At 42.2% G+C, this 27,032-nt stretch overlaps 2 protein-coding genes across 2 annotated transcripts; both read left to right on the forward strand.

The window, feature by feature from the left end:
• Positions 1-2,428: 2,428 nt before the first annotated feature.
• On the forward strand, positions 2,429-8,658 carry Ifit2 (interferon induced protein with tetratricopeptide repeats 2). The gene is made up of 2 exons (XM_051146357.1): positions 2,429-2,679; positions 7,245-8,658. The coding sequence occupies exons 1-2, from the start codon at positions 2,675-2,677 to the stop codon at positions 8,656-8,658; spliced, it is 1,419 nt and encodes a 472-aa protein (XP_051002314.1). The 5' UTR covers positions 2,429-2,674.
• A 7,013-nt stretch (positions 8,659-15,671) lies between these two features.
• Ifit3 (interferon induced protein with tetratricopeptide repeats 3) lies at positions 15,672-20,152 on the forward strand. Its single transcript, XM_051146358.1, has 3 exons — positions 15,672-15,802; positions 15,965-16,047; positions 18,869-20,152. Exons 2-3 carry the CDS (start codon positions 15,995-15,997, stop codon positions 20,073-20,075), a joined length of 1,260 nt encoding a protein of 419 aa, XP_051002315.1. The 5' UTR covers positions 15,672-15,802; positions 15,965-15,994; the 3' UTR covers positions 20,076-20,152.
• The last annotated feature ends 6,880 nt before the right edge of the window (positions 20,153-27,032 follow it).

The raw sequence follows: 27,032 nt of genomic DNA on the forward strand, positions 1-27,032 counted from the left end.
TTTTTTAATTTCTAAAAAAGAAGTTTCATACTCCTCATGTCTTTTTATATCAGAATGCCGTAGACTGGGTAGCACATAATGACTAGACATGTATTGTCTCATAGTTCCGAGGGCTGTGATATAGAAGATGGAGGAAGACCGTTCCGGGTGAGGCTCAAGGTGAAAAGCAAAGAGGTTGAAAGAAAGAGAAAGAGGGAACTGCTTTTCTAGGGAGACCTACTCTCCCATAATAATAGTATTGATCCATTAATTTTGAGTCATTTGTTCCTCTGTCTCAACCTCCCACTACCCACCAGGCACCCCTCTATTATACTGGCACAGGTGAATCAAGTTTTCTAACGTGAACTTCAAGTGACACATTTGAGCCAGGGCAAAAAGAAATGATGGTGAGGCTATTTGCTGTGTTAGTTAAATTTCTATAACTATAACAAAATACTCAAGTCAACCAATTTAGAAGGAGAAAGGATGTATCTTGACTCCTGGTGTTAGAGGTTTCAGTACGTGGTAACCTGGGTTTGTAGCAAACACATAGTAGAGAGAAGAGGCCAGAGGAGGTTCTTGTCACATGGTGACCAGGAAGTAAAGAATAAGACAAAAGAATCTATTTTCCAAAAATCCCTTTCAAAGACGTGCCATCAATCCCAGTTTCCTTGCACCGGTCCCATTAGCACTATCAGCTGGTAACCAAGTCTTTGGGGCATGGTCCTTTGGGGGAGACATGTAATCAAACTATAGTAAGTTTTGAGGAAGAAAATAGAAATGCAAAGCTGGCTTAGTGGCTACATTAATTGTTGAAGTTCATTTGGAAGATCACTTTAAACATATCAGCTTGTAGGTGGTACAGAAAGAAACTGAGACTCCACTTTCACAAGCTGGCCATAGTGTGATCCAGAGAACACACCTAGAAATGTGATAATTTTCCAGCCAGTGTGACTAGTACTCGATTATCTATTCTTTAGCCCATTTAGGTGAATGAAAGATCAGTGGAATATTTTTTACATAGGAAAAAAAAAAAGAGGATCAATTTGTTTAGAAGTCTTAAGAAAAAGGATAAACCAACATTCTAAATGAGTAAAGAGTTATTTTCACCCACATTCAATATATCTTATGGCTCCCAGACTTGTGCATACATTAGAAAGATCTGGAAGGATAATGAACAAGTAACTTTTGGTCTCATTCACTGAGGGCCAGCCTGAGATCTTTTCTTTCCCATGCGCTGATGATGCTACTGGCTGCCAGCCACAGTGGGGAAAGCCTTGCTTTGCACCACCTTCAGCAGGGATAACTCTTCAAGGTGGCTTTCCTCATTGAGAGAACAGCAACCAGTCTCCCCTTTTAAGCCAGCCCATGGCCTACATACTCAGGAAAAGACACACAGATTTGTAGCAGCGAGAACAATCAGCCTTTCATTGTGGATGGTGTTTTTTTTTCTAAAAGGAGGGGTCAGTTTCCATTTACCATCAAGCCTGTATACTCACCCTTTCCCTGCCACTAGATCAGCTGCTGCACCCTCTGCTGCTGTAGTCTCATACTTACAGAACACAGAGGCCACTGTGATTTCTAAAGTGTAAATTAGGGCTTTGAGCTCTCCAGAACACGCTAACCATGAATACAGCTTCTCCATAGTCATCTCCCCATCCAGTGCTTTTTGTGTGTGTGTGATGTTAACATTTTTATCCAACAGTTTTTATGCAAATTCAAAACCTAAAACCAATTTCACAGTATTCCTAATTCTGTATTTGATCATTTCCTGCAAGGGGGGGGGGGTCTCAAGGAAGACAAGAATATGTAGAATACTCTAAGAGTTCTTTGCTTCAGGACATCAGTGGCTATGACTGGTCATGGTCACAGAATGTGAGAGCGTTTCCGGCTCTGGAAAAAAAACCAAACATCCAAAGTTTAGCCTTCTGGTCTGTAGTTAGTGATTTTGGTTAATAATTATATTAGCTACTAGGAGCCAGGCATAATTCCAGAGCATTTCATTCAGTAACTCAACTCAAATCCCCCTATCACCATGATGATCAGGTTTTTGTATTGTGCCCAATTCAAAACAGGGGAAACCAAAGCAGAGGCAGACAGTGCCCTGCCAGAGAGCCACAGCATAGACATGCAGATAGATGGAAGCAGAGCTCAAGCTTGGAGTGTGTCCCCCCCCTCAGCATCTGCATTTGGAGTTCCTGCTGTGTCGTGCAGCTTGCACTGATCTGTTTCCTCCAGCTCAGTGGAGGAAACAGACCAAAAACCCCTGCCCCAGGCAATAAAAAAATGTTCCTTTTAGTGGTCCGTGGATCATAAGGGTGATGTGGGTGAGGATGGCTATCATGGTAATGATGAAGCAGGCTGCTGGGGTGAGGATTTCCTTCTCCAGGTTAAGTAGTTTCTGTGATACAGATCCAAGGACATCAGTGGGTGATGACTCATAGCACAAAATTGGATCCCGAGAGGCTTGGCTCTTTTTCAACGGTTTGGCATAAAAAGTGACATCAGTTTTGCTTTCTGGTTTCCATTTCTCTTTTGTGGGGTCAGCTGCAGAGAAACAGGAAAAGAAACCAGCAGCTGCTGTTATATATGGGCCTGTTAGTGCCTCATTAGAAGTCAGAGGAAGAGGGTGCCTGGAGAGTGCCTGCAGCCCTACACCCAGCCCTTTGACACAGCTGAGAGTTACAGGGCTATCATGAGGTGAGTCTTTCCTTTCTCTGATGCTGTGGGAGGTAGTCAGTCTTGATGACAGCTGCAAATCCTAAGCAGCCATGGTCCGAGAGAGGCCAGTCCTGTTTTTGTGTTGGTTTTTGCCTTTTTAGACCTCTGTCCCTAGAGTTATAAGTATGTCAGAATGATGCTCAGTTGTTTCCTCCAGCATGTCCTGATCTGTTCACCTGGCAGCTGAGAGCTGAGGTCAGAGTTGTTTGATCTAGCAAGGGCTTCTTGTAAAGATGAGCCTGGGGGAAATGCTCTTCCGCTCTCTTCTCTCTCTCTCTCTCTCTCTCTCTCTCTCTCTCTCTCTCTCTCTCTCTCTCTCTCTCTCCTCTTTCTCTCCCCCTCTCCAAGATTAAATTGGGAGTACATAATAAGAGTATTATTTAACAGAAGCATTCCCTTTAGATTTCTTTACTGTTAAAGGTGTAGCTAGACTACTAACCCTGCTTCCTGGTAATGGGAATTTTGTTTGTAATTGCCAAATTGATCTCAGAATTGCATTAGGGTTAACAGAACACAGAAACTAACGCCTCCCACTGCCTCTTAGATTTATTTTCTGTCTGGTCATCCTAACTCTGACCCAACCCAAACCTTGATGGTTGCAGGGCGTAATATAAAAAGTAAAGTACAGGCGTTGAATGTGTAGTCAGTACAGTTCAGATGTAGTCCTTGCCACTTATGCAGCTTTCTAACTATCAACTGCACAAGTCAGAAACTGTTGTATTAGAATACACAGATGATCTATAGACAATATGGAAAAAAATAAGTGAGAATATACAATATTCCAGAGGCTTCTGTGCTGGGTTAGTTTGTTTCCTGTTTATTTTTTATCTATTTATGGATAATACTGAAGGGAATCTTACAGGAAGGAAAAATCTTTAAGAGTCACAAGGGTACCTGAAAAAGTTCTCCCTGCCCAAAGAAAAGGATCTAAGATGTCTATAACCATCCCCTCCAGCCATACTTCTGATCCCTGGTATACAATATAAACCTAAGAGAGAAAAAATAAAATTTAAAGGGAAATTAAAACATATATGTAAAAGTATTAGTACATAACCTATGTGAGAAATCATCCATCTAAGAAGTAGAAATGGAAGAGGGGTATGTGTAATGATTAAAAGTGACATGCCACGCAACCTATATGAATATTGAGAGATTTATTTGGGGGAAAGGAAGGAAAGAGGACTTCAGTTCTAAGTAGGCCATGAGGGTGGGGGTGGGGGTGGGGGGGAGGGCAAGGGAGAGAGAGAGAGACAAAGACAGAGAGACAGAGACAGACACACACAGAGAGAGACAGACAGACAGACAGACAGAGACAGACACAGACACAGAGAGAGACAGAGACAGACACACAGAGACAGACAGACAGACAGACAGACAGAGACAGACACAGACACAGAGAGAGACAGAGACAGACACACAGAGACAGAGAGACAGACAGACACAGAGAGAGAGAGAGACAGAGACAGACACAGAGAGAGAGAGAGAGAGAGAGAGAGAGAGAGAGAGAGAGAGAAAGAGAAAGAGAGAGAGAGAGCTCCTTAAAGAGAGTGCAAGATAGGTAAGAGGTGGAGAGAGAGAGAGACAGGGGTGGCAGGCTTGTCCTTTTATAGTCTGGCACACACCTGGTGGTGGCCAGGTGATGATGTCATAGGTTGCTAAGTAGCCTCAAGAGGCAGGCTAGTGAAGCTACCCATAAGCCAACAGTATGAAATAGAAGTTTGAGGTGCTGCTAACATATATAATACAATTAATAGATGAAATATCCCAAAGGTGATAAAATGAGTAAAAACCAAGAATGATTTAACTGCTTAGTTAAAATGAGCAGCTACCCAAAGGGGCTTTAATCTTATTACAGTGGCATTTGCTCATCCATGTTTGGTGCAAACAATATTTTTCTCACAAAAGCAAGGAAATGGAATCAACCTAGATGTCCAACAACTGATGAATGAATACTAAAGATGTGGTAAATACAATGGAGTTTTATTCAGCCATTAAGGAAAAAAGAAAGAAAGAAAGAGAGAGAGAGAGAGAGAGAATTAGCTTCTCCCAGGGATGAGCTTCCTAACTGGTTACTCAATACAAAGTGTTCAGCCCTGAAACCACAAACAGACATACAACAAAACAAGGAGTCAGCAGATCGTATTTATAGGTTTGTACACACACACACACACACACACACACACACACACACACACACACACACGCACACACACACACAATACATACACAGAAAGACACATATAATATTCAAAGAAAAAGAAGCTGTTAATTTGAGAGTGGGGAGGAGTAAGAGGGGTTAGAGGGAGGAGACAAACGAAGAGCTGAAGGGGGGAAAGGCAAAGCAGAAAGTGACACACATATTTTGATTAAAATGTATGTTTAAAAGAAAAAATGAAATCATGTAATTTTCAAGAAAATAGGTGGAACTAAAAAATATCATACTAAGTAAGAAAGTCCAGACTCAGAAAAACAAATATTGCATGTTCTTTCTCATATGTAAATGTTAACTTCACACACGTATATTCAAGTGAATGCGTAGAGATGTCAGGAAAGTAGAAATGGATCAGGAGAAGACAGAAAAGAGCCATTAGAAGAGATGGGTAGGGAAGGCGAGACGTGGAGCCCATGTAACATTAGAATAAAGGTGGGAAAACTAGACATGGAAGGTTTAAGACAGGCTTGAGGGCACAGAAGCACAGAGAGACGAAGTCAAGGAAAGACACAGGGAAAGTATACAGTGCCAAATGAAATCAAATTTAAACAAAAATACATAAATATTTTTTATAATAAAGGGCTAACAGAATAATCCAACAGCATAAGACAGTAAAAAAATGTTTAAATAAAAAGACAAAACTAACATGATAAAAATCCCCCAACGACAGGCTAAACAAAGAAAACGTATTAATGATACATTAAAAGCTACCATAGGGATGGAGAGCTCTGTAAAGGACATACACTCTGTTTCCCCGCACCCACATCAAGTAGCTCACAACTGTCTGAAATTCCAGCTCCAAGGGGCTAGATACAGTGCCATCCGCTGGCCACTGTGGGCACCACATTCATGTGTGTACAACATACATGCATACTTTAAAAAATCTTGTCATTAAAGGACAAAGCCAGGTGAGCCCCAGCATTCCTACTTTTTGCTTCCTGATCCACTGAGACGTGAGGAGTTCCGTCCTATGAGCTCCACCATTCGGTCCTTCTCTGCCAAGGTGAAGGGAACCCTTTTAAATCAGAAAGCAAAAGAAAACATTCTTCACTTAAAAATTTACCTGGTAGAATAATAAGAAATAGATAAAAATTGACTTTTAAAAATGAAACTAAGGAGCTGCAGTGAATTTTGAAATTCTAAGAGAACAGAGAATTTAAACTTGGCACTGTGAAATGTCAGAAGAATAGAAACATGTAACTAAGATTTTTAAAATTCAATGGTAACTAAGAGATTAAGAGTAAAAGAAGAAAATTACTTTTTTTTTTTTTTTTTTTTTTTTTTTTTTTTTTTTTTTTTTTTTGAGACATGGTTTCTTTGTGTAGCTTTGGCTGGCCTGGATTCTTTTGTACACCAAGTTGGCCTAGAACTCACAAAGACCTACCTACCTCTGCCTTCCTGAGTGTTGGGATTACAAGTGTGTGCCACTGTGCCTGGTATCCTGATTTTGGTAACAGTTTCTCAAGTAACTCAAAGCCTGACAAACTTAGCAGGCAACACGAGTAATTACTTTGACCAGAAGACAGTTGTCCTTAAGGCAGCGTTTGAGAATGTGACCAGTAGTAGGTCAGCTTTTTGAGTGCCTCCACGTTTTTTTTAAAAAGATTTATTTATTTATTTATTTATTATACAATGCTCTACCTGCATGTACACCTGCAGGCCAGAAGGGGACATCAGATCACATTATGGATGGCTGTGAGCCACCATGTAGTTTCTAGGAATTGAACTCAGGACCTTTGGAAGAGCGGTCAGTGCTCTTAACCTCTGAGGCATCTTTCCAGACCCAAGTAAATAAGAGTGAAAAAGGAATTTCTTTTCTTTTTCCTTTCTTTCTTTCTTTCCTTTTTTGTTTGTTTGTTTGTTTTGTTTGTTTTTTTGTTTTGTTTTGTTTTGTTTTGTTTTCTAGACAGGGTTTCTCCATGTTAGCCTTGGCTGTCCTGGACTCGCTTTGTAGATCAGGCTGGCCTCGAACTCACAAAGATCCGCCTGCCTCTGCCTCCCGAGAGCTGGGAGAACTTTTCAAAGCAAAGAGAAGAGCTAGTTAAGAGAAACAGTCTTTCTAGGAAACCCAACCCCCATCTAGGAGTAACTCACCTCCCCCTGTCAATTCTTCAGCTTATAATGAGCAAAGTCATTGCTGTTTCCCCGTGCAGCAATTCAGACATATGCCAAATACTGGAAGAAAGGCCAGGAAAGCATGATCCTTGCTTAGGTTTAGATAAACACTGTTCAGAAAAAAAAGAATTTTTTCCCTAATTCCAGGTGAATATGTGATGGGTCCCCAAATGACTATTTGTTTCTTTCTTTTTCTTTTTTTTTTCCTGTCTCACAGCGCAACCACTGAGAAATCCTTGGAGAGCAGACTGCAGCAGCTAAAATGCCATTTCACCTGGAACCTGATGGGAAGAGATGAGTCCTTGGACGAGTTTGAGGACAGGGTGTTTAACAGGAACGAGTTCCGGAACAATGAATTTAAAGCCACCACGTGCAACTTACTGGCCTACGTAAAGCACCACAGAGGTCTAAACGAGGCAGCCCTGGAGTGCTTAGGGGAAGCTGAGGACCTCATCCAGCAACAGCACCCTGACCAAGTAGAAATCAGAAGCCTGGTCACCTGGGGAAACTACGCTTGGGTCTACTATCACATGGGCCAGCACTCAAAAGCTCAGGCTTACCTGGACAAGGTGAGACAGGTCTGCGAGAAGTTTTCCAGCCCCTACAGCATTGAGAGCCCAGAGCTTGACTGTGAGGAAGGGTGGACCCGATTAAAGTGCACCAAAAACCAAAACGAGAGAGTGAAAGTGTGCTTTGAGAAGGCTCTGGAAAAGGACCCGAAGAACCCAGAATTCACCTCCGGATGGGCCATAGCGAACTACCGTCTTGACTACTGGCCAGCATCGAATGACTCCACTGGCTCTCTGAAGCAAGCTGTTAGTCTCTCTCCAGACAACGCTTATATTAAAGTCCTGTTGGCGCTAAAGCTTGATCCCATGCATGAAAATCAAGCAAAGGAGCTAGTTGAAGAAGCCTTAAAGAAAGACCCAAGTGAGACAGATACACTGCTCAGTGCAGCCAGGTTTTATTACAAGAGGCATGACGCAGACGGAGCTATACGGTTGCTGAGAAAGGCTTTAGAATCCCTGCCCCACAATGCCTATGTGCACTACCACATTGGATGCTGCTATAGGTCCAAAGTCCTTCAACTATTGAACTCAAGACAAATTGCACTGAATGGAGGTAGAGAGAACTTCGAGGAACTAATGCAGCTAGCACTGAAGCACTTGAGGAAAGCGGAGGAAGTCAAGGGGATACTTGACCGCTCCTGTAGCTATCTTGCTGGTCTTTATATCATAGCAGGCCGGTATGAAGAAGCGGATTACTACTTCCAGAAAGAATTCAACACGGTGCATGCTCCTGGCGCTAAACAGTTGCTCCACCTACAGTATGGCAATTTTCAGTTTTTTCAAATGAAGTGTGAAGCCAAGGCCATCCACTATTATATGGAGGGTGTAAAAATAAAGCGGGAAACAAAGCCAAAGGCAAAGATGAGAAGCAAACTTCAAAGAATTGCCCTAAGGCGGCTTTCTAAAGATGAATATGATTCCGAGGCCTTGCGCATCCTAGCATTTCTTGAAGAGCTGAACGGAGAAAGTCAGCAAGCTGAGAAAGACTCTGAGAGGGAAGTGGACGCTGCAAACCACGCCCCTTCACCATCTTTGGATGAAGCAGGGGATGAATGCTCATGACATGGTACCCATAGTGCGGCTTCTGGAAGGAAACCAAAAACCCTTCCCAGGCCGCCGTTCAAACTACTTAACTCCTATAGGAATAGGTATGGACTATAGCACACTGACTATAGCACTTGCCATGATTATTGGGAACCCTGCTTTCAGATGTTATGACCTGAATTGCTGGATCCAGGGGTAATCTGAGAAAGGGACCAGGGTTTTGACAAACAGCCTAGAGCTCTTTCTATTTCTTGAAAACAGTTCCCAAGGCAGCAATTCTTTAATCACCATCGGTGGAGACTTGTCTTCGGTTTGTTTCTGGATTTATGCAAAGTAACCAAATTCCTCACATGGGTGAGTTTTCCACCCTTGAATTATTTTAGATATTGCACAGCCTTGTTCTACATAGATAACATGTCCATCAAAAAGCTGAGGAGCCAGGGCCACGGGCTCAGGACTGTAATCCTTGCGCTTGGAAGCTGAGACAGTAAGCTTGAGGTCAGCCTGAGCCTGGGCTGGAATGGGGATGGTGGAGGGTGATGAGAAGTGTACATGTAAATATTTAAAGATTATGTACATCACCTTGTTGGTTTGGGTGTGTTTATGTCTACATAAGCACTATCATCACACAGTTATAAACACGGAAAGTAGTGATTTTGCTTCATTGGATAATTTCAGATCTTACAAAGTAATAATAAAAATAACAGTTGCTTCACTGAATGACTTTAAAACTTACAAAATAGGTAGTCTATATTAATCGAACTCAAACTAGAAACTCAATAGTGAGTTCCTGGTATAAAAACAAACAAACAGCAACAAATGCTGTAGGAACAAATCATTCCTCCAGCTTACCAGCCAGTCCTCAATCTGCAGTGTCCCACAAACGTGAGTTCAATTCTTCCATTAACTCAGATGGCAACAGAATTTGAAACACCGAGAAGAGGGAAAACTAGAAGGGCCGTTATCTGTGCAAACCAATAGTCTCGGGCAGCCACGATGCCAGACTTTCAGGAGGCGCATGGGGAGGCTTCTCCCCTCCTCTGCCCTCCCTGTAGTTATGATTCTGCATGGAAGGAAGTGGGCTTCTTTCTACCACAGTGGTAATTCATATATACATTTATTTCAAGCATGTAGAAACTCCAGTGGAGATTAAGGGAGTGCTGATTTATCCTTGATGCTTATAAACTCACGAGAGGAAAGTTTATAGTCACTATTAGGAAGATTTCTCTGTCAAATGAATATTTATTTTATTTTAAAAAATGCTGTAATGAACCCATATTACAGATTCCAGGAAAGCAGCTGAATGGAAGAACAACTTGGGGACTGAGGACCTGGTGGAAGGACTTAGAAAATGGCATGTGTATTGGAGGTTAAATTTTTTTTCCTCCACTAGAAATGTCACATACTAAGGGATATAAATACTTCTTTTAACTCTGAAAAAATCTTCAGGAACATCACAAAATTGATACTTGGTGTATTCTAGGTAGATCGTGAAAGGCCTAAACATTAAGGTTAGTGTGAAGCAACAGGTCAAATGGGCTAGCATGAGACTGTCAGCCACCAGCTGGAGTAGAAACTACTTCTGCCCTGGGATTAGTGTCTCCTGAAGTGTATATGAACACTATTCAGCATATATATATGACCCATAGATTGCTAAAACTGAGCATTCTAACAGCTGTAACAATGTTTCATGTTATTTTAAATATTAAAAAGTTTTGTATACATTTAAGTCCATCAGTATTCACCATTTCAATTCTGGAAAAATAATAAACTGTGTTAATATATAGAAAGTTAAGCAGTGTTCTGATTCATCTGAAATTTTACTGTACCCTCATTTTTTAAGGCACAAATACTGATAATAAAGAGTAGCATTTTTAACAGCCTTAAGTATCTGTCCTTTTTATATTCAATGTCTGATATTACGCCTCCAGTTGGGGACATATTCTGTCTTGACTTTTGTCTTAATTTGCTTTCCTGTTGCTGTGACAAAGCACAGACCAAAGCAACTTGAGGAGGAAAGCGTTTATTTAGCTTACAAGATAAATTCTATTGTTGAGGGAAACCAAGACAGGAGTTCAAGGCAGGGACCCACTAAAAGACCACGGAAGGGTTTTAGGACATAGCTTGACCACATCTTTCAGAGGATGGCATCCCCCTCCCTAAGGTAATATATGGTAACAAATTAACAGATGTGGGAACACCTCATGTTGACATTGTTCAGGAAGGGAATCTGGAGTGCCACCAAATGTGAGGAGGAACACAGACATGCCTGCAGTCTTCTTCAGTTTCTAGAGAAGAGTTGGACCAAATGATGTTCACAGGCCTCAGATGTTTTTCTGAAGGAAAACATTACAGTTGTGCTTTATATAACCTAGAACATGCTGGCCTGTGAATATGCAAACTTGTATCTCTGTTACCAAAGGAGCTGTAACAAAAACAAAACAAACAAACAAAAACAAACAAACAAACAAACAAACAAAAAAACCCACAAGACTGGCGGTGTGTGTGACCTTCCTGCCTCAAGTCCCCTGGCTTCCCATTTCGCATGGTGCTAAGCCTCTCTGTGGGTGCTGGGAATTGAACCCTGGTCCTCTGCAAGATTAACTGGTATTCTTAATCACTGAAACATCTCTCCAGCTTCTGACCTATTTTCATCCTTTTGTTATCATGTGTATAAGTAAGAGTTTGGGCACATGTACCAGAGCATATATTCAGAGGTAAGAGGACGGCTTTGTGGATTTGGTTCTTTGCTTCCACCTGCATTTGGATCCTGAGGATCTAATGCAGGTCCCTCGGCTTGCAAGGCAAGCACCTTTAGTTCCTCAGCATCTCCCTTGTAACTGAGGACAAATTGTTCCTTTTTTGAAGACTTATTTATTTATATGTTTATTTAGTGTGTGTGTTCGCGGGTGTGCTCTGGTACATGTGCCCAGCACCCACAGAGAGGCTCACAGCTGTCTGTAACTCCAGCTTAGGCGTCCTAAGCCCCTGACCTTCAGCCCCCTAGGAAACATCACTCATATACACATATCTCCACATAGACACACAAACAGACACACACATGTAATTAACAATAATAAAAGGAAATCTTCATTAAAAAAAAAAGATTTCTCATTTAAGTAAAGAAGAATAAAAATTAAAATACGTATTCTTGGGCTCATGACCTCCTAGTTTCTAACTCCATCACAGCCTGGTAACAGCCATCCTACTCTCAGCTTCCTGAGTTCATTTTTAGATTCTCCATATACATGAAATCCTATGTTATATTCTCTGTGTCCACACTGTTTTATTTTCTGTAAGATGCTCCAGATCCAGTCATGTTACTGAAAATACTACCCTTTTAAAGACTAGGTAGTATTCCACTGTGTTTATGTGAGTGAGTGAGTGTGTGTGTGTGTGTGTGTGTGTGTGTGTGTGTACTTGTCCTTTTCACTGTGTGTGTACATCTGTGTGTGTACTTGTACATTCCATTGTACATGTACATGTGTGTGCTTGTACATATACATTGCATTCATACCATAATTCATACATTGATGGGCATTTAGGTTGATTCCATGTTGATTTTTTTTTCAACTCTATTTTACTTGAGGTATTGAAGCCCCTACCTCCCTTCTACTAACCCCTTAACCCTGGGTATGAGAAATAAGGTTAGTAGGGAGACGAGGGTGCAGACCCCTTTACTTCTTCTACCTGTTTAGGGTCAATGGAGGCTTTGGGGCAATGCCAACCTCCATCAAGAGCAAACACAGCAAGCAGCCTCCTCCGAGCTGCTGCACTGAAACGTTTCTCTCCATTGGGCTCACTGTCCTGTCTCTGGTCTCTCCAAACTTCTACAGGCCACACTCCACATGCTGCCTCTCTCCAGTCTCACCTATTTATCTTTCTCAGAGTTCTAGACCACGCCCTTCTCTGTGCTGCATGAGGCAGGCCGTTACCAGCTGGCAAAGACCATGCCCCACACAAGGCAACTATCAACTGTTGGAAAAACTGAAGCCCAAACTAAAATCCCACACTTGGGAGTAAAACAAAAACATGTTTATGTAGCAAAATTGAGTTTACAACAAAACCAAAACTTCCATTACAGTTCCATATACTGACTATATTGAATAATGTTACAGTGAACATGAGAGCACAAGTAGCTATCTCCTCAACATGCCAGCTTAATTTCCTCGGGCTATAATGACTTCCCATATGCTGGGAGGCCAACGCTTGTGCCTGCTCTCATGAAGTATTACAGGTTATCTTTGGTTCATGACTTCATGCTGTGACTTTGTGCATAGAGTGCCAAGTGGCTGTCAGTGAAAAGACTCTTTTCCTTCATTAATATTTAGCTCAGAAAATGGTACCAAGGGGAAGAGGATTCATGCCCTTTGGGTGCTTGATGGAGCAAAATAAATCATTATTACAACCTGTTACTTCTTTTGTCTGTATAAGGCAGGTAATTTGTTGGTTTCTTCAATTAACCAACACCATCTCTAAAGCAAAGCCAAGTGCTTGAAATTATGTTTATAGCTTAATGTTCGGGAGATGCACCATCTTCATCAAGACTGAGGATGTTGTGAAAGTGCCTAACACATGAATGATTATGTATCCTATGACTCATCGCTCTCAAACACAGAAGTGGGCGTATAAATAAGCAAGTGCAGTTGCCTGAGGGCTGAGTAGATGCCTAAGTTGGGGCAGCATTCTCAGGAAGGCAGACTTCTCACAGATACCCTCGCTTTTAAATGTTTCTATTAGTTTGAACTTTTCACTTTTACACATTTTTTTGGAAAGGGGAGACTTTTAAATTTAATTTTACTACAATAAATTTCATTTTTTTCTACTAGTGGGGAAAATTATTAACATCAAATAATGCTATCTTGTAACCACATGCAATTATTACTAATATAGGCCAAGTGTATGTCCTGAGCCAGGAACTAGAGTAAAACAAGAATCAAGAATATGCAGAACTCTTCTTACGGTGGTAGAAAATTTTGTCATGTTAGAGTCTGCATGGGGCTGGGGGAGGACTTGTTCTTATGGAGGTCCTGAGTTTAGTACCTAGCACCCAAGCTGAGCAGCTCAACCACTCAACAGCTCCAGGGGATACAGTGCCCTCTTTTTGTCTCTGTGCATGGGGGGGGGGTACACACACATACACACACATGTATGCACACACACATGCACACAAAGCAGAGTAAAAGCAATAGAGAAGGAGAAAGAAAGAGAAGTCAATTAATCTATCAGTCAATCAATTAACCAACCAACTGGTCAGCCAGAACCTCCTATATTCTGCAAAGAGGAAACAACTTAGTCAATGTGCCCTTTGCCTGACTTAATCACTTTGGTTTCTCAGACCTTTTCTGCACTCCTAAGCAACATCTCTAAATTCAACATGCTTACAACATGCAGATGTTTAACCTATAACTTCCTATTATTCAGAGCAAAGAAGGAAAAGGATGCAGGCACATCCGCCTTGGGCTGCTGTTTTAGGGTTTCAGGTCCCTCCAGTCAAAATCAAGCATTGTGCTCTTAATAAGTGAGCCAAAGGAGACTTCTGAAATGTTTATACTTTTTGTGCCTTTGCTAAGTGAAGCTTTCTAAAGCATGGGCTAGAGGTAAACTCGGTGGGTCTATGCCATTAATAGTAACAAGTTGCTAAGTAAAACAACCAACCAGAATTCTGCAACCATGTAAGTTCATGCCATTTTCCTGGTTCACAGCAACACTCTCTGAATTTGAAATATCTCATAAGACTCTGTTTTCATAAGCACTGTGTGTCAGGCTAGCTTAGCTAGCAAAGTCTGTTTTGTGCTACGACAAGCTGGAAAGAACTAAGGAACAATTCATTTATCATCAAACCAGCCAGGCTCCCTGCGCTGTAGTTTTTCTGGAGATTTACATCATGGCTGGAGAACACCATCAAACCGTTACAAATCTCCATGGCGACATTGTTGTGGAAGTCTTTCTGGACTAAGTGTTCCGACACCAGTGAGAGTGGAAGAGAGGAAATGCGAACCAGTGGACCGTAGCTAGAACAGCTCCTGAAAACCCTGTCTTGGGTTCAGTTTGTGTTCTCATTTAATACTCTAAAACAAAAGGTGGGGCAAACAAGGGAGCGAAATTTTCGAGAGCACATGTGCCATGGCAGGTTTTAAAGGGCAACGACCTCCCTGTTTCAGCTATTTTCTCCAAGTCATTCTGTTCCAGGCAGCAAGTGATGTCATGTTTAGTTAACTGGCAGTAAAAATGGTGCTTTAACTTACTAAATAAATCAGCAAATCAGTGTCTAATAATCGGTCTTTTCTACCTTATTCTAGTTCAACATTACTTCATAATTCAAAGCAGAATGATCTGAATTAATCATACATCTGTCCTCCCACCCAGTAACAATTATGCAGATATTAAAAGTTTCATTCTAGACCTGGGTAGAGAGTAAATGACCATCGCAGACCTCCAGGAGCTAAACAACACAGAGATCCTCCTCCTGCTCCCCCGCCCCCCCCCATGGTGTTCTGCTATTTGAATTCAGTGTGGCATAAAAGAAAAAGTTCGGTCCAGTTATCTTCTGGGAAAACTCCAGAGCTAGTGACATGAACATGGAGAACTGAAACTAGGATTAAAAACTGTCTCCCACAAGGAACTTAGAAAGTGAAACCAATAGTGTTTTTTTCAAAATAGTTTAGAACAGTTTGTCTTTCCTGGGCCCCAGAAACCTCTGTTAGAGTGCCCGAGAGAATTTGCAGACAATGCTCTACCCCTCCCTATGGATCGCCAGGCTCCAGGAAATGCCTCCCACCCTCCACACTGCAGCCTCAGGGTCAAGATAGCAAGCAAAGTTCTGTGGTGGCCGGTCATAAGAAATCTCAGCATTAAGTTTCCTTTTCCTCTTCTGGCTGTTTAAATCAGTTTCACTTTCCAGTTTCTTCTTCCCTTTCACAAAGACAAGTCCTTAGAAACAGGGAACGGGGAAGGGGGGCAGGGGGAGGGGGCGGGCGCGGAGGAGACGAGGGGGGTGTGGAGGCGGGGGGGGGGGGGGGGGGTGGCGGCATCAGGTGGTGCAGTTGTTCCCCTTTATATAGTCCTCTGAGTGTTCTCCTGCGACAGATTGGGGTTTGTGAACTGCTCAGCCCATCCCCAGCTTTTCCCCTGCTGCCCAGAAGCAGATCGTCATCATGAGGTCAGTGCAATCTCTGGTTCTCCACGGTAAATGATAAAACGAGCTGCTCGCTGCATGGAGGTCACTTAAGTTGTCAGGTTGCTGGTAGATTCAACGCAGCTGAATTGGCATGAATTTTATTGATTGTTCCTTTGATTTGTATTTCTCTGTGCGCATGTGCAGGATCCTGCAGTTTCTAGAACTGCTCACTGGATGGCCCTAATAACACCTGAGCTTTTATGGCCACAGTTGGATACACTCAGGCAGTAAGTTTGACTCAAAGCTAGTATCAATGGAATAGCTCTTTCTGGACTTTTCTGTTCTTTTATTCGAAGTGATAAAGTCACTGGGAGCTCGTGTGTGTGTGTGTGTGTGTGTGTGAGAGAGAGAGAGAGAGAGAGAGAGAGAGAGAGAGAGAGAGAGAGAGAGAGAGAGAGAGAGAGAGATTTTTCACAGAAAGTACTCCTTTTCCAACAGGTAGTGTGTGAGTTGGAATCAGTTCTGCAAGCTCAGCTCATGTTGCTAAAATGTTTAATCACTTCAGGATTGAGTGTAGAAGGAAAAACTTCTTACAGAGGAGCAGGGTTTTTGCTCTTTTTGGTTTTGGTTTTTCTTTTTCACTTCTCATATGCAACCAAATCTCAAAGTTTAAAGTTTATTTTTGCTACTGTGAAATGCTGCTTAGGCAAGCAGAAAATAATTGTCTCTCAAAAATATAAACTCCGCCTAATTTGTAGCTATGGAAGCAGAGCAAAGCTTTCCTAGACATGGTAAGGATGAATACGAAGGCACACACGAGCATAAACATTTGTCAAGACTCAATAAATTATACCCTTAAAATAAGTGTATTCTATGGGAAGTAAAGTGTAATATAGTAAATGTGATTTTCTTAAATAAAACTACACATTCTGAAGTTCTGCCATTGGTAAAGCCTCAGAGAAAACCAAGAGGAAGCAGTATCTTTCCTACCAAATACTTGTCAGAGAAGGATTGGGACGCTGATGGCCAAGGAAGCCAGATGCGATTAACTACTATGAGAGGGAAGAAAAAAGACAAGTCACTCCTATCCTCACCCCAAGGGTTACAAATATTTAGGAAAGTTAGAGTTAGAATTCCAGTGGGTGAAAGGCATTCACAGCCAACTACTTTAGGCTACTTCTTCCTATGTACAAATGGGCCTGGGACTAGTTCTGTATTCATTCTGAGTGTGGTTGACCAGAAAGCCAAGACCTGTCTAGAACCTTAATGTCTAGCCATTGACACAAGAGGCTTTGCTATGTTTTGTGTTCGTCTGTGTCTAGAGCTACCAGTCTAAGCAGGTCTGAGGAGGAACTCCTGGATGATGCTGTCCAGAGCTCTATATCCTGGAGTTCTGTGAAGATGGAGGAAACTTGCGCTCTCTTCCCCAGTAATGTTAAAAATTAAAAAATACCGTAAGCAATACCTGGGAAGGCACCTGGTACTTTCTGGGTCTGAGCTTCCTGCAAAGTCTCATGAAAAGCTCTTGGACGAGCTTTCTCCATGATGGTCTTTCAGTGTCTCGAGGTTAAATGTGCCTTCGTCCAAAGTTCTCATAGCCCACCTTACACATCCGTATATTACACCCATGTCTGTTTTATTTACTTTGCTTAGTATATGTGATAAAATACCTGCTGAAAGCACCTTGAGGAAGAAAAGGCTTATTGTAGCTCATGGCTTGAGGGTACAGTCTTGGCAGTGAAGTCATGATGGTAACGGCACAAGCTGCTCACACTTTTCAGTTGGAAGCAGAGCTATGAGTGCTGGCGCCTAGGTGCTTTTTCTTTTTTTATTTAGTCTTGGACCCTGGCCCATGGGGTGTTGCCACCCACACCTAGGGTAAGTTTTCACTGCTCAGTTTATACCTTTCTGGAAACACCTTCCTAGACATTACCCAAAGGTGCATTTCTATGGTAATTATAAATCCCGTCAGATTGACAATGGAAATTCACCATCACAACATCTTTCTCTGTTACAGTTAGTCCGAGTAGGGACAGAAGCAGGTGACAGCTGAAGGAAGGCACAGAAGGCCTTGAAGACGCACAGGTCAAGCTTCTTTCTAAACAATCTGTCCCATGAAATCTGAGACATAAAAGGCAGCCACTGGGGTTCTAGTTCCACTGCAGTTTCTTATATTTAAAAAGACAGCATTTGTGGATTGCTGTTTCATGATTATCTTAACAGAGTTCTCACTCCTCAGCAAGTGTGTTCATGATTAATTCTATCATCTGAAACTCCAGCTGATCATTAGGTCACTTAGAACTTTGAGTCTCCTTTATTTTACAGTTTGTTTGTTTGTTTGTTTGTTTGTTTGTTTTGAGACAGGGTCTCATTATGTCATCCTGGCTAGCCTCAAACTCACATAGATTACTCTGCTTCTGCCTCCCGAGTACTGGGATTGGAGCCATGTGCCATCACACTAAGCTTTGAGTTTTGTCCTCTCAGAATTGGGGAGCTCATTATCAGGGCCATCGTCTTTGTGACCCGCACTCTTTACCCCATAAACTAGGAACAGGGAGAAAGTACTGCAGTCTCTTAAATTGTACTATGCTTGTGCCCTGAGTCATAATCAGCTTTTGTAGATGATTAAAATGCAAGGTGCAGGGAATTCTAAACTCTTGAATGAATAGACCTAAAATAAGGCTAAGAGCAGGGCATGGGGATGGTACAAATTTTTAAAAAACCACTGACTTGCTGATGAAGTTCACCATCAAGCCTCCTATTCCTTAAGTGTAGAAAATGCCTCCTGCACGGGATGTGGCAATCTGTGCACAGGGACTACCAGAAGGGCAGGTGGGAGAGTGGAAAGGGTGTGGACCTAAACAAAGCTTGAATGGTTAATGGGTGTTTCATGTCTGAGAAACTGGCACTTGGAAAGTACAGCCAGAAAACAATCAACTCCTAAAGCCCGTGGCTCATGCTGTAGTCTGGAGTTTCACGTCCACAAGAAGGTGATAAATTTTTCAATGACCTGGGCTCAGTCAATTTAACATGTAAAAATTAACCATCACAGGATACACAAGGTGTGCAGGTGCTCATCATATATGACCATGTGTGTTTTCTCCACAGTGACATCATCGGGGATTCTCTGGACAAAGTCCTTCCACAGCTGAAGTGCCATTTCACCTGGAACTTATTCAGGGAGGGAAGTATCGCAAGTTATATGGAAGACAGGGTGTGTAATCAGATTGAACATTTAAACTCTGAGTACAAAGCGACGATGTACAATTTGCTGGCCTATATAAAACACCTAGATGGTGAAAACGAGGCAGCCCTGGAATGCTTAGGGCAAGCCGAAGACTTACTAAAGTCAAAGAAGAATGATCAAGCAGAAATTAGAAGTCTAGTCACCTGGGGAAACTACGCTTGGGTCTACTATCGCATGGGCCGTCTTTTGGAAGCTCAGGCCTATGTTGAGAAGGTGAGACACGTTTGCAAGAAGTTCGCAAATCCTTACAGCATGGAATGCCCAGAACTTGAGTGTGAGGAAGGATGGACACGCCTAAAGTGTGGAAGGAATGAACGAGCTAAAATGTGTTTCGAAAAGGCTCTAGAGGAGAAGCCTAATGATGCTGAGTGTTCATCGGGGCAGGCGATCGCCATGTACCACCTAGAAGAAAAACCCGAGAAGCAGGTCCCCGTGGATGCTCTGAAGCAAGCCATGGAGCTGAATTCTAAGGACCAGTATGTCAAAGCTCTCTTGGCCCTGAAACTGCAGACGATGGGAGAAGAAGCTGAAGGGGAGCGATTGATTGAAGATGCTCTGGAAAAGGCTCCTGATCAAACAGATGTCCTCCAAAAGGCAGCCCAGTTTTACAGGAGAAAGGGTAACCTCAACAGAACTATTGGATTCCTTGTGAGAGCCCTGAGATCCACGGCAAACAACAGCCCCCTCTACTGCTTGGTCATGTGCCGTTACAGGGAAAGACTGGAGCAACTGCAGAACACAGGCGATGCTGAAACCACTGAAGGCAGAGAGAAGGTGGAAGAGCTGAGAAGATTAGTGATGGAGTACATGCAGAAGGCTCTTCAGAGGAGGCGGAGTCCCCTGAGCGCCTATTCCGATCTCGCTGATTCCCTTGAAGTAGAGAGATGCTATCAGATGGTCTTCAGCAAGGTGAGCCCAAGCGCTGAGGAACAACAGCTCTACGAAAGCTACTGCAACCTCCAGGAATATCACAAGAAGTCTGAAGACCTCGATGCCCTGAAGGATCTAATGCAGTTTCCCAGAAATGAAAAATCCGCCGAGAAGGAAGAAGGAAAAACGCCAACATAGAACGCAGATATTAACCTGCGGTTAAAAAAAGATGTGCTGGATTCTTGGCATCCTTGGAGAGTAAATCAGAAGCTAAATGAGGGGCGGGGGGGGGGGGGGGGGGGGCACAATGTAGGCCTTTTCGTGACAGCATCTGAGCCTGAGGTCAACAGGAAGTGTGTCAGAGTGCAGACACTCCACTCTGCCCTGTGAGAGAGGTGTGAGGTGGAGTGGTGCTTACCAGGAGGAAAGGCCTGGAGAGGCAACTATCCTGCCAGTGCTGCTCAGCAAGCTGCTTTGGAGAGCACTTTCAAAGACCTGCTTTCTCTTCCTGACTCCCTTGTCCATCCTAACGATATAATCTTCCAGACTGCAGGTCTTACCACTGATCACCCAGGAAAACAGCTCTCCAGACCCACATAGCACTATTTTTGACCTGCAATATATGGCACCTGCTAACAAAATTTACTCTTTTTTTTTTTTCTCATTCCATTTCAATGCAGCCGTCTAAAGCCTGAAAGATTAGCTTTTGCCTAAGCCTAGATTATTCTTTGCACATTATTCTTTTATTCTACCATATGTTTGTATGTATTACTGACAATTATCCTATGGTAAATATGTATGCCCAATTGAAATGCTACAATAAATCGAAAAGTTTCAACTCAAAATACTGACAAGTGTGTGTGTGTGTGTGTGTGTGTGTGTGTGTGTGTGTGTGTGTGTGTGGTAGTAGTGGATATGGAAATAAGACAGTAATATGAAATCTCAAAGTTTCTACTGCTAAGATGAGGGTGGCTTCTGAGACCCCTACACCCCTTTCTGAGGAGATAACGGCAGTTATGCAAGAAAAAAGAGGCTTCCAGTGTCTATTCTATTTGTCCTTCTGAATGAGAATCAAGCATCCTCCCTAGGGTCCTCCTTGTCATTTGGCTTCCTTATGTCTTTGTATTGTAGTGTGCTTATCCTGTATGAACTGACTAATATCTGCTCACAAATGAATACATACCATGCCTGTTTTTCTGGATCTGGGTTACCTCACTCAGGGGATCAAAGTAGATGCTGAGACTGAAACTTTGAGATGTGGAAGGACTGCAGGCTTTGCCCCTTGGAAACACCACAGATACCCCACTGAGACTGACTTTGTGATAGACTGAGTGGAACCATCCTGGGTCCAGAATTCAGAAAACAGGGACTCCTCCAGCCTGGCTGTTGTGTTTCTAATTGAACATCGATGGGAGGAGGGTTCAGAAGAGGATACCGCCATTGCACCCTAGAGAGAGATGCAGGTGGAGAGAGGAAAAGGCTGCCCATTTGGAGCACCAGCGCATGTGGATTGGGGAGATGAACAGCACACAGGCCAGACCAGCACACAGGCCAGACCAGCACACAAGCCAGAAGGTTTATTCTTGTTTCCCTTTAACCTTTCCCCCCCCTCTTTTATAGGATAGTTGGGTTGTATAATAAAGTCTAATTGTTAAGAAACAAAGCCAGCACTGGGGCAGAGAGTAGGGTGACTTAGGGAAGTGTTGGGGGATAGAAGGATCTGAAGGGGACAGGAGCTCCACAAGGAGAACAAGAAAGCCAGCAAATCTGGGCCCAGGGGCCCTACAGAGACTGATGCACCAGCCAAGGACCTTGCATGGAGAGGACCTAGACCCCCTGCTCAGATGTGGTTGATAGGCAGCCCAGTCTCCATGTGAGCCCCATAATATGGAGAGTAGGGGCTGCCTCTGACATGGACCCTGTTGCTCACTTGTTGATCACCTCCCCCTGGCAGGACAGCCTTGCCAACCTACAGAAGAAGAGGATGCAGGCAGTCCTGATGAGACTTGACAGGCTGGGTTCAGATGGTTGTGGGGGAGGTTTCCCCCCTTTCTAAGGACTAGGTTAATGGGGAGGGGGTAAGAGGGAGGAAGGGTGGGGCCAGGAGGAGATGAGGGAGGGGGTGTAATGTCAATAAATTTAAAATGTAATTAGGCAACAATGCAGTCACCCCTGAAGGCCCTGATGACAATGAGAAAACAGCCTATGCACCACCACCACCCCACTACCTCCTGCTGACAGGACTCAAGCCCCCTAAGCCACGAGTGCACCTTCTGTGCATGTGTATGTACCTTCTGTGCATGCGCTAGATAGTTTATAAAAGGAACTCCTCCCATTTTTCTCTCTCTCCACGTGTGTCTCCAGAGACGGTCTCTGTATCCCCTTATTAAACCTCTTAAGTGGATCTGTTACATCTGTGTGATTCCATCCCTCTGCACAGCTCCACCGTTCACCTCTAACCTCTGCCACACACTTCTAACAAAAAATAAACAAACTATGTATTAAAAAGAAGAGAAAAAAGAAAAAGAAGCTAAGAGGCTGGGAGGGAAACATGTTGGGGAATACTATGGGTCTATAAAGAGAGAAAGGTGGGGGCATAATATGATGAAATATATTATTTACATGTATAAAAATTTCAAAGACATTTTTAAAGATCTTTCCTCTGCTAGGATGATGGAAAGTTAGGAATGCATAACAGGCTACCCAAAACATGTCTGTTTTAGTATATATGTCTGCATGGAGTCAATCCAGTTCTAATCAATGTGTCTAGGAACTTCCACTCTTTTCCCAGTCCACATGATCCAGCTGAGGTCTGTGCAGAGTCAGTGGCTGATTCTTTGGCCACACTGAAGGAGGGGCCAGAGATACCTGAGCAAAAGCCCCATCAGTGTGTGAGGACACAAGTACTACACTAGTCTAAAGCCAAAGTCCATCCTAAGTGGTGATGCGTCATTCAAACTTGTCAGCATTTGGCCAGCACTGAGAGTTTCACTTCTCTTGGCCATCTTACTGTTCCCTTGTAGATGTGTTGTTGTTTTCTGACAGGGTTGTCTGTGTAGCCCAGGTTGGCCTGGAATTTGCAGTGTAACCCAAAGCTTGTCTCAAATTCTCAAATTCATAGTTCTCTGGCTTCAGCCTTCTTCGTTCTGGGATTTTGGGTATGTAGCAACATGCTTAGTTCAGGAATTTTTTTAAAAATTCATTTACGGGTATAATTTATAGCCACAGATTGTGCACAAAAAAGCAATAACATATAAGTGGGATTAGTATTTGAATAAGCTTCTTTTCCCTAGATAGAGAACTAAATATATGAAATGAATTCTGAAACGATGTTCTGGTTAGTTTAGTAACTTGTGTAAATGGTAGCAATACCATGACAGTGTATCAATCTGTCTCTCTGTATTTAGAACTGTGTAAAAACCCCCTCGCAAAGCAGCCTTCTTATAAACACCAAATGAACTTATCAAAAACTTGAATCTTCTAAAGATTCTGAGATTTCCAAAATGCTATATTTAAAAGAGCAATCAGCCAGGGGGTGGTGACACACTTCTGTAAGCCCAGGAGGATGCAAAGCCTAGGCTGCATGGTATGTTTTAGGCCAGACGGAAGAAAACAGCAAGACCCTATCTTAAAAAAAAAAATAATTACAGAAATATGACAGTGAAACACAGAAGATGATGACAGTAATGTTGAAAATTATTGAAAGAGTAGATTTTGAGAGTTCTTAATATAAAAAAATAAGTTCTAAGATGATTCAGGTTAATGGATTGACGCAGACACTCTATAACTTGTACATATATCAGAACACCATGCTACAGCAAATATGCATATAATTCTAATTGCAAAGTCAATACTTTTTAAATTTAAAATGAGAGACTAACATAAAGGATAATACCATAATGAATTAATTTAGCCAGTAGCCTTATATTTCCTTGTCAGGTACCCCCATTTGCCATTTACTTAATAATTCTAATAAACTGTTATATGTAACGGCATGTGTCACTCAGAAATACAACAGATCATAAGTCTAAGATATTAAAGATGGGCAAGAGGAAGTTAAATGAAAAACAGCAGCAACATAAGTCATAGGAGTGTCTAGGAAAAGGATTGTGTCATCTCAAACACAATTGTTACTAGGTCCTAAACTTTTCTCACCGTAAAATAACAAGTTTAGAAGGTGGTAGACTACACATTTGGGAGTACAGGGTTCAAAGTACTTTTGTCTATAGGTTCTTTCTCAGTATGAAATTCCTGTAGCTGAAGACACAGCAGTGATTGTACTGTCCCCACAAAACATGTAAGCAGAGGAAAAGAAAGGCACAATGTATCAGTTATCTATCAAGACATAGCAAACTATCCCAAACCTGTGGCATATAAGAATGCTATTTTGTTTGCTTAAAATTGAATTGGAAAGATGGCTGGATTCAGTTTGAGATTTCTTTTACCAGTGTTTCTTCTAGGAGTCTCTTTTTTGCTAGGTCACTCTCTTGCTCTCTCTACCTCCCTCTCTCCATCACCCTCCTTCCTTCCTTCCCTCCGTCTCTCTGTCTCTCTGTATCTGTGTCTCTGTCTCTGTCTATGTCTCTCTCTGTCTCTCTGTATCTGTGTCTCTGTCTATGTCTCTCTGTCTCTCTCTCTGTCTCTCTGTCTCTCTCTATATGTGTGTGTGTGCACACGTGCACATACACACATGCACATATGTGCGCACGTGTGTGTACACACACACACAAACACACACATGCACGCACACATTTTCACACATGTTCAGTCTGTAAAATGAATCTTACATGTGTATGTTTGTCTGTTTTCAGGACTGACCATTTGGTATTGGATAGCCAGTTAATGAACTCTTCCCAGGGGAAGACTCTTTCTCCCACTCTCAACATCCCTTAGCTGCCTGTGGTTCTTTTCCTAGGGTTGAGGCCTCCTGGTTCTTTCACTTCCACTTGAGCATGTCTATTATGTCCTCCTTGCTCAGTCAGGCTTAGGCAATTACATTGGTGAGACTTTATCGGCATAGTGCCTCTGATATTTATGAGAAACATATTGTCACACCAAACTTCCTGATTCCTTGACCTTTAATTTTTTTTTTACTTTCTTTTCTGCAATGATTCCCAAGCCTCAAATGAAGGAATTATGAAATACATGTATATATTGGGAGTAGGCTTCATAGCTCTGCATTTTGATTGATTTGTTGTAGTTTTATATAATGATCTTTTTCTGTTACAAAGATAATATCCTTGATGAGGAGTAGGAACTACATTCATTTATGGGTATAAGAATAGTTGTTTTATGGCTGGATCTGGGCCCAGGGGTCCTGCTCAAGCTATGGCACCAGCCAAGGACAATACGTGCAGTAAACTTCGAACCCTTACCCAGATCTAGCTGATGGACAGGACATTCTCCACCATTGAGTGGAGAGTGGGGACTGACTTTCACATGAACTCTGGTGCCCCATATTTGACCACATCCCCTGGATGGGGAGACCTGGCGGCACTCAGAGGAAGGAAAGCAGGCTACCAAGAAGAGACTTGATACCATATGAGCATATACAGGGGGAGGAGGTCCCCTTCAGTCACAGACATAGGGGAGGGGAAGAGCGGGAAAGTGGAAGGGAGGGAGGAATGGGAGGATACAAGGGATGGGCTCACAATTGAGATGTAATATGAATAAATTAATAAAATATTAAAAAAATTAAAAAGAACATTAAAAAAAGAATAGTTTTGGAAGTAGTTTGGATTATGCTGATTTAATAAAGTGGTAGTAGTCGAGTCTCTTTTAAGATCCATGATTTCACTAGTCTGAAGAAGTTGGATAACTAGTCTGAAGAAGTTGGATAACTAGTCTGAAGAAGTTTGGATAACTAGGCATGATTTTCCTCTCTTTGAGTAAGTCATAAGCCCCATTACAAAACCATTGGTTACCACCAAGGTATGCATGCCACTATTGCATCCTTAGGACCATCCTAGTGACATGCTGGTTGCTTGGGTGGTTTATAAGCATTATAGCTAGGTAGTACTATCGGTTGTTCCCCTACTTTGGAAGCTTGAATGGCAACTTCTGATACCATAAAAGCTAGATCTCAGGTGGGAGGCTTTCAGGTCAGATCCAACTTGGGTCTGCTGGGCCCTAAGTTCAAAGTACATGGTGTCTTCAGCAATAGGAATGTACCTTCCACCAGGGGGCAAACAAGAGCAAAAGCAGTGTCCTATAATGTTTGGGGAGTCTTTTAGACAACTCAAAAAGGGCTTCTCATTCCTGGTATTGGGATTTTTGTAAGTCTGTGTTTCTTTGGGGGAACATTATCAGCCCAGATGGGAAATTTTCATTTAAACTCTATACGTATATATTGACCTACATGTATTAAAGTCATTTTAGGTAGACAGTTAATAGTATGATTACCTATGAGTTTTTCAGACATCCTTCTGATATTTTATCCTCCTCCCTCTTTTCCCTCCTGTATTCTTTAAGATTCATCAGTGTCTATATTCCCAAAACTTCTTTGATTTGACATCCTAACCCTATGTAGGTTGGTTCTGCTGTGCTCTGATTCTATACAAACAGAGAATATGGATCTTAATGTCACAAAGAAAAGACACTCAAAACTCTGTGTTATTATCAGATTTTATTGAATGCTTAGGGTTAGAAAAATACCAAGATAATATGACACAACTCTGAATAGTCTAAACATTTTCATGTAGATATTTATGTCACTTTTAGCTTGCACATTACAAAGAGGTTACTATTTTACTGTCTTCTTCAAATACATTGAAAGTTTTCTTAAAATACCAGTGTATTTAGATCACATAAATATACCATAATTGTCTGAAATTAGACACTTGTATATAAAAAGTTACATTGATTATAAGGTTGTGCTCATTGATGAACAGGTTATGGCTACAGTAGGGCCCATGGGAATAGAACTATGGACTGAGATATTGTATGAAAATCCCAAATTCCTCTCCTTTTTAGTGCTCATCCTTTCTTTCAGATATTGCTGACAGTTAGAAATTCCTGAAGCATGAAAAAATAAGCCTTCCTCGATCAAGTGTCCTTTGACCAGGATTCTGTAATACTGAAGGTGTAGGTCATGCACGCTAAGGTCACACTCATAAGGAAAATGGTTCTTGTTGGTCCAGAAGCACACAGGTGTCC

The sequence above is a fragment of the Acomys russatus genome, chromosome 5, assembly GCF_903995435.1.
Source record: "Acomys russatus chromosome 5, mAcoRus1.1, whole genome shotgun sequence".
NCBI lineage: Eukaryota > Metazoa > Chordata > Mammalia > Rodentia > Muridae > Acomys > Acomys russatus.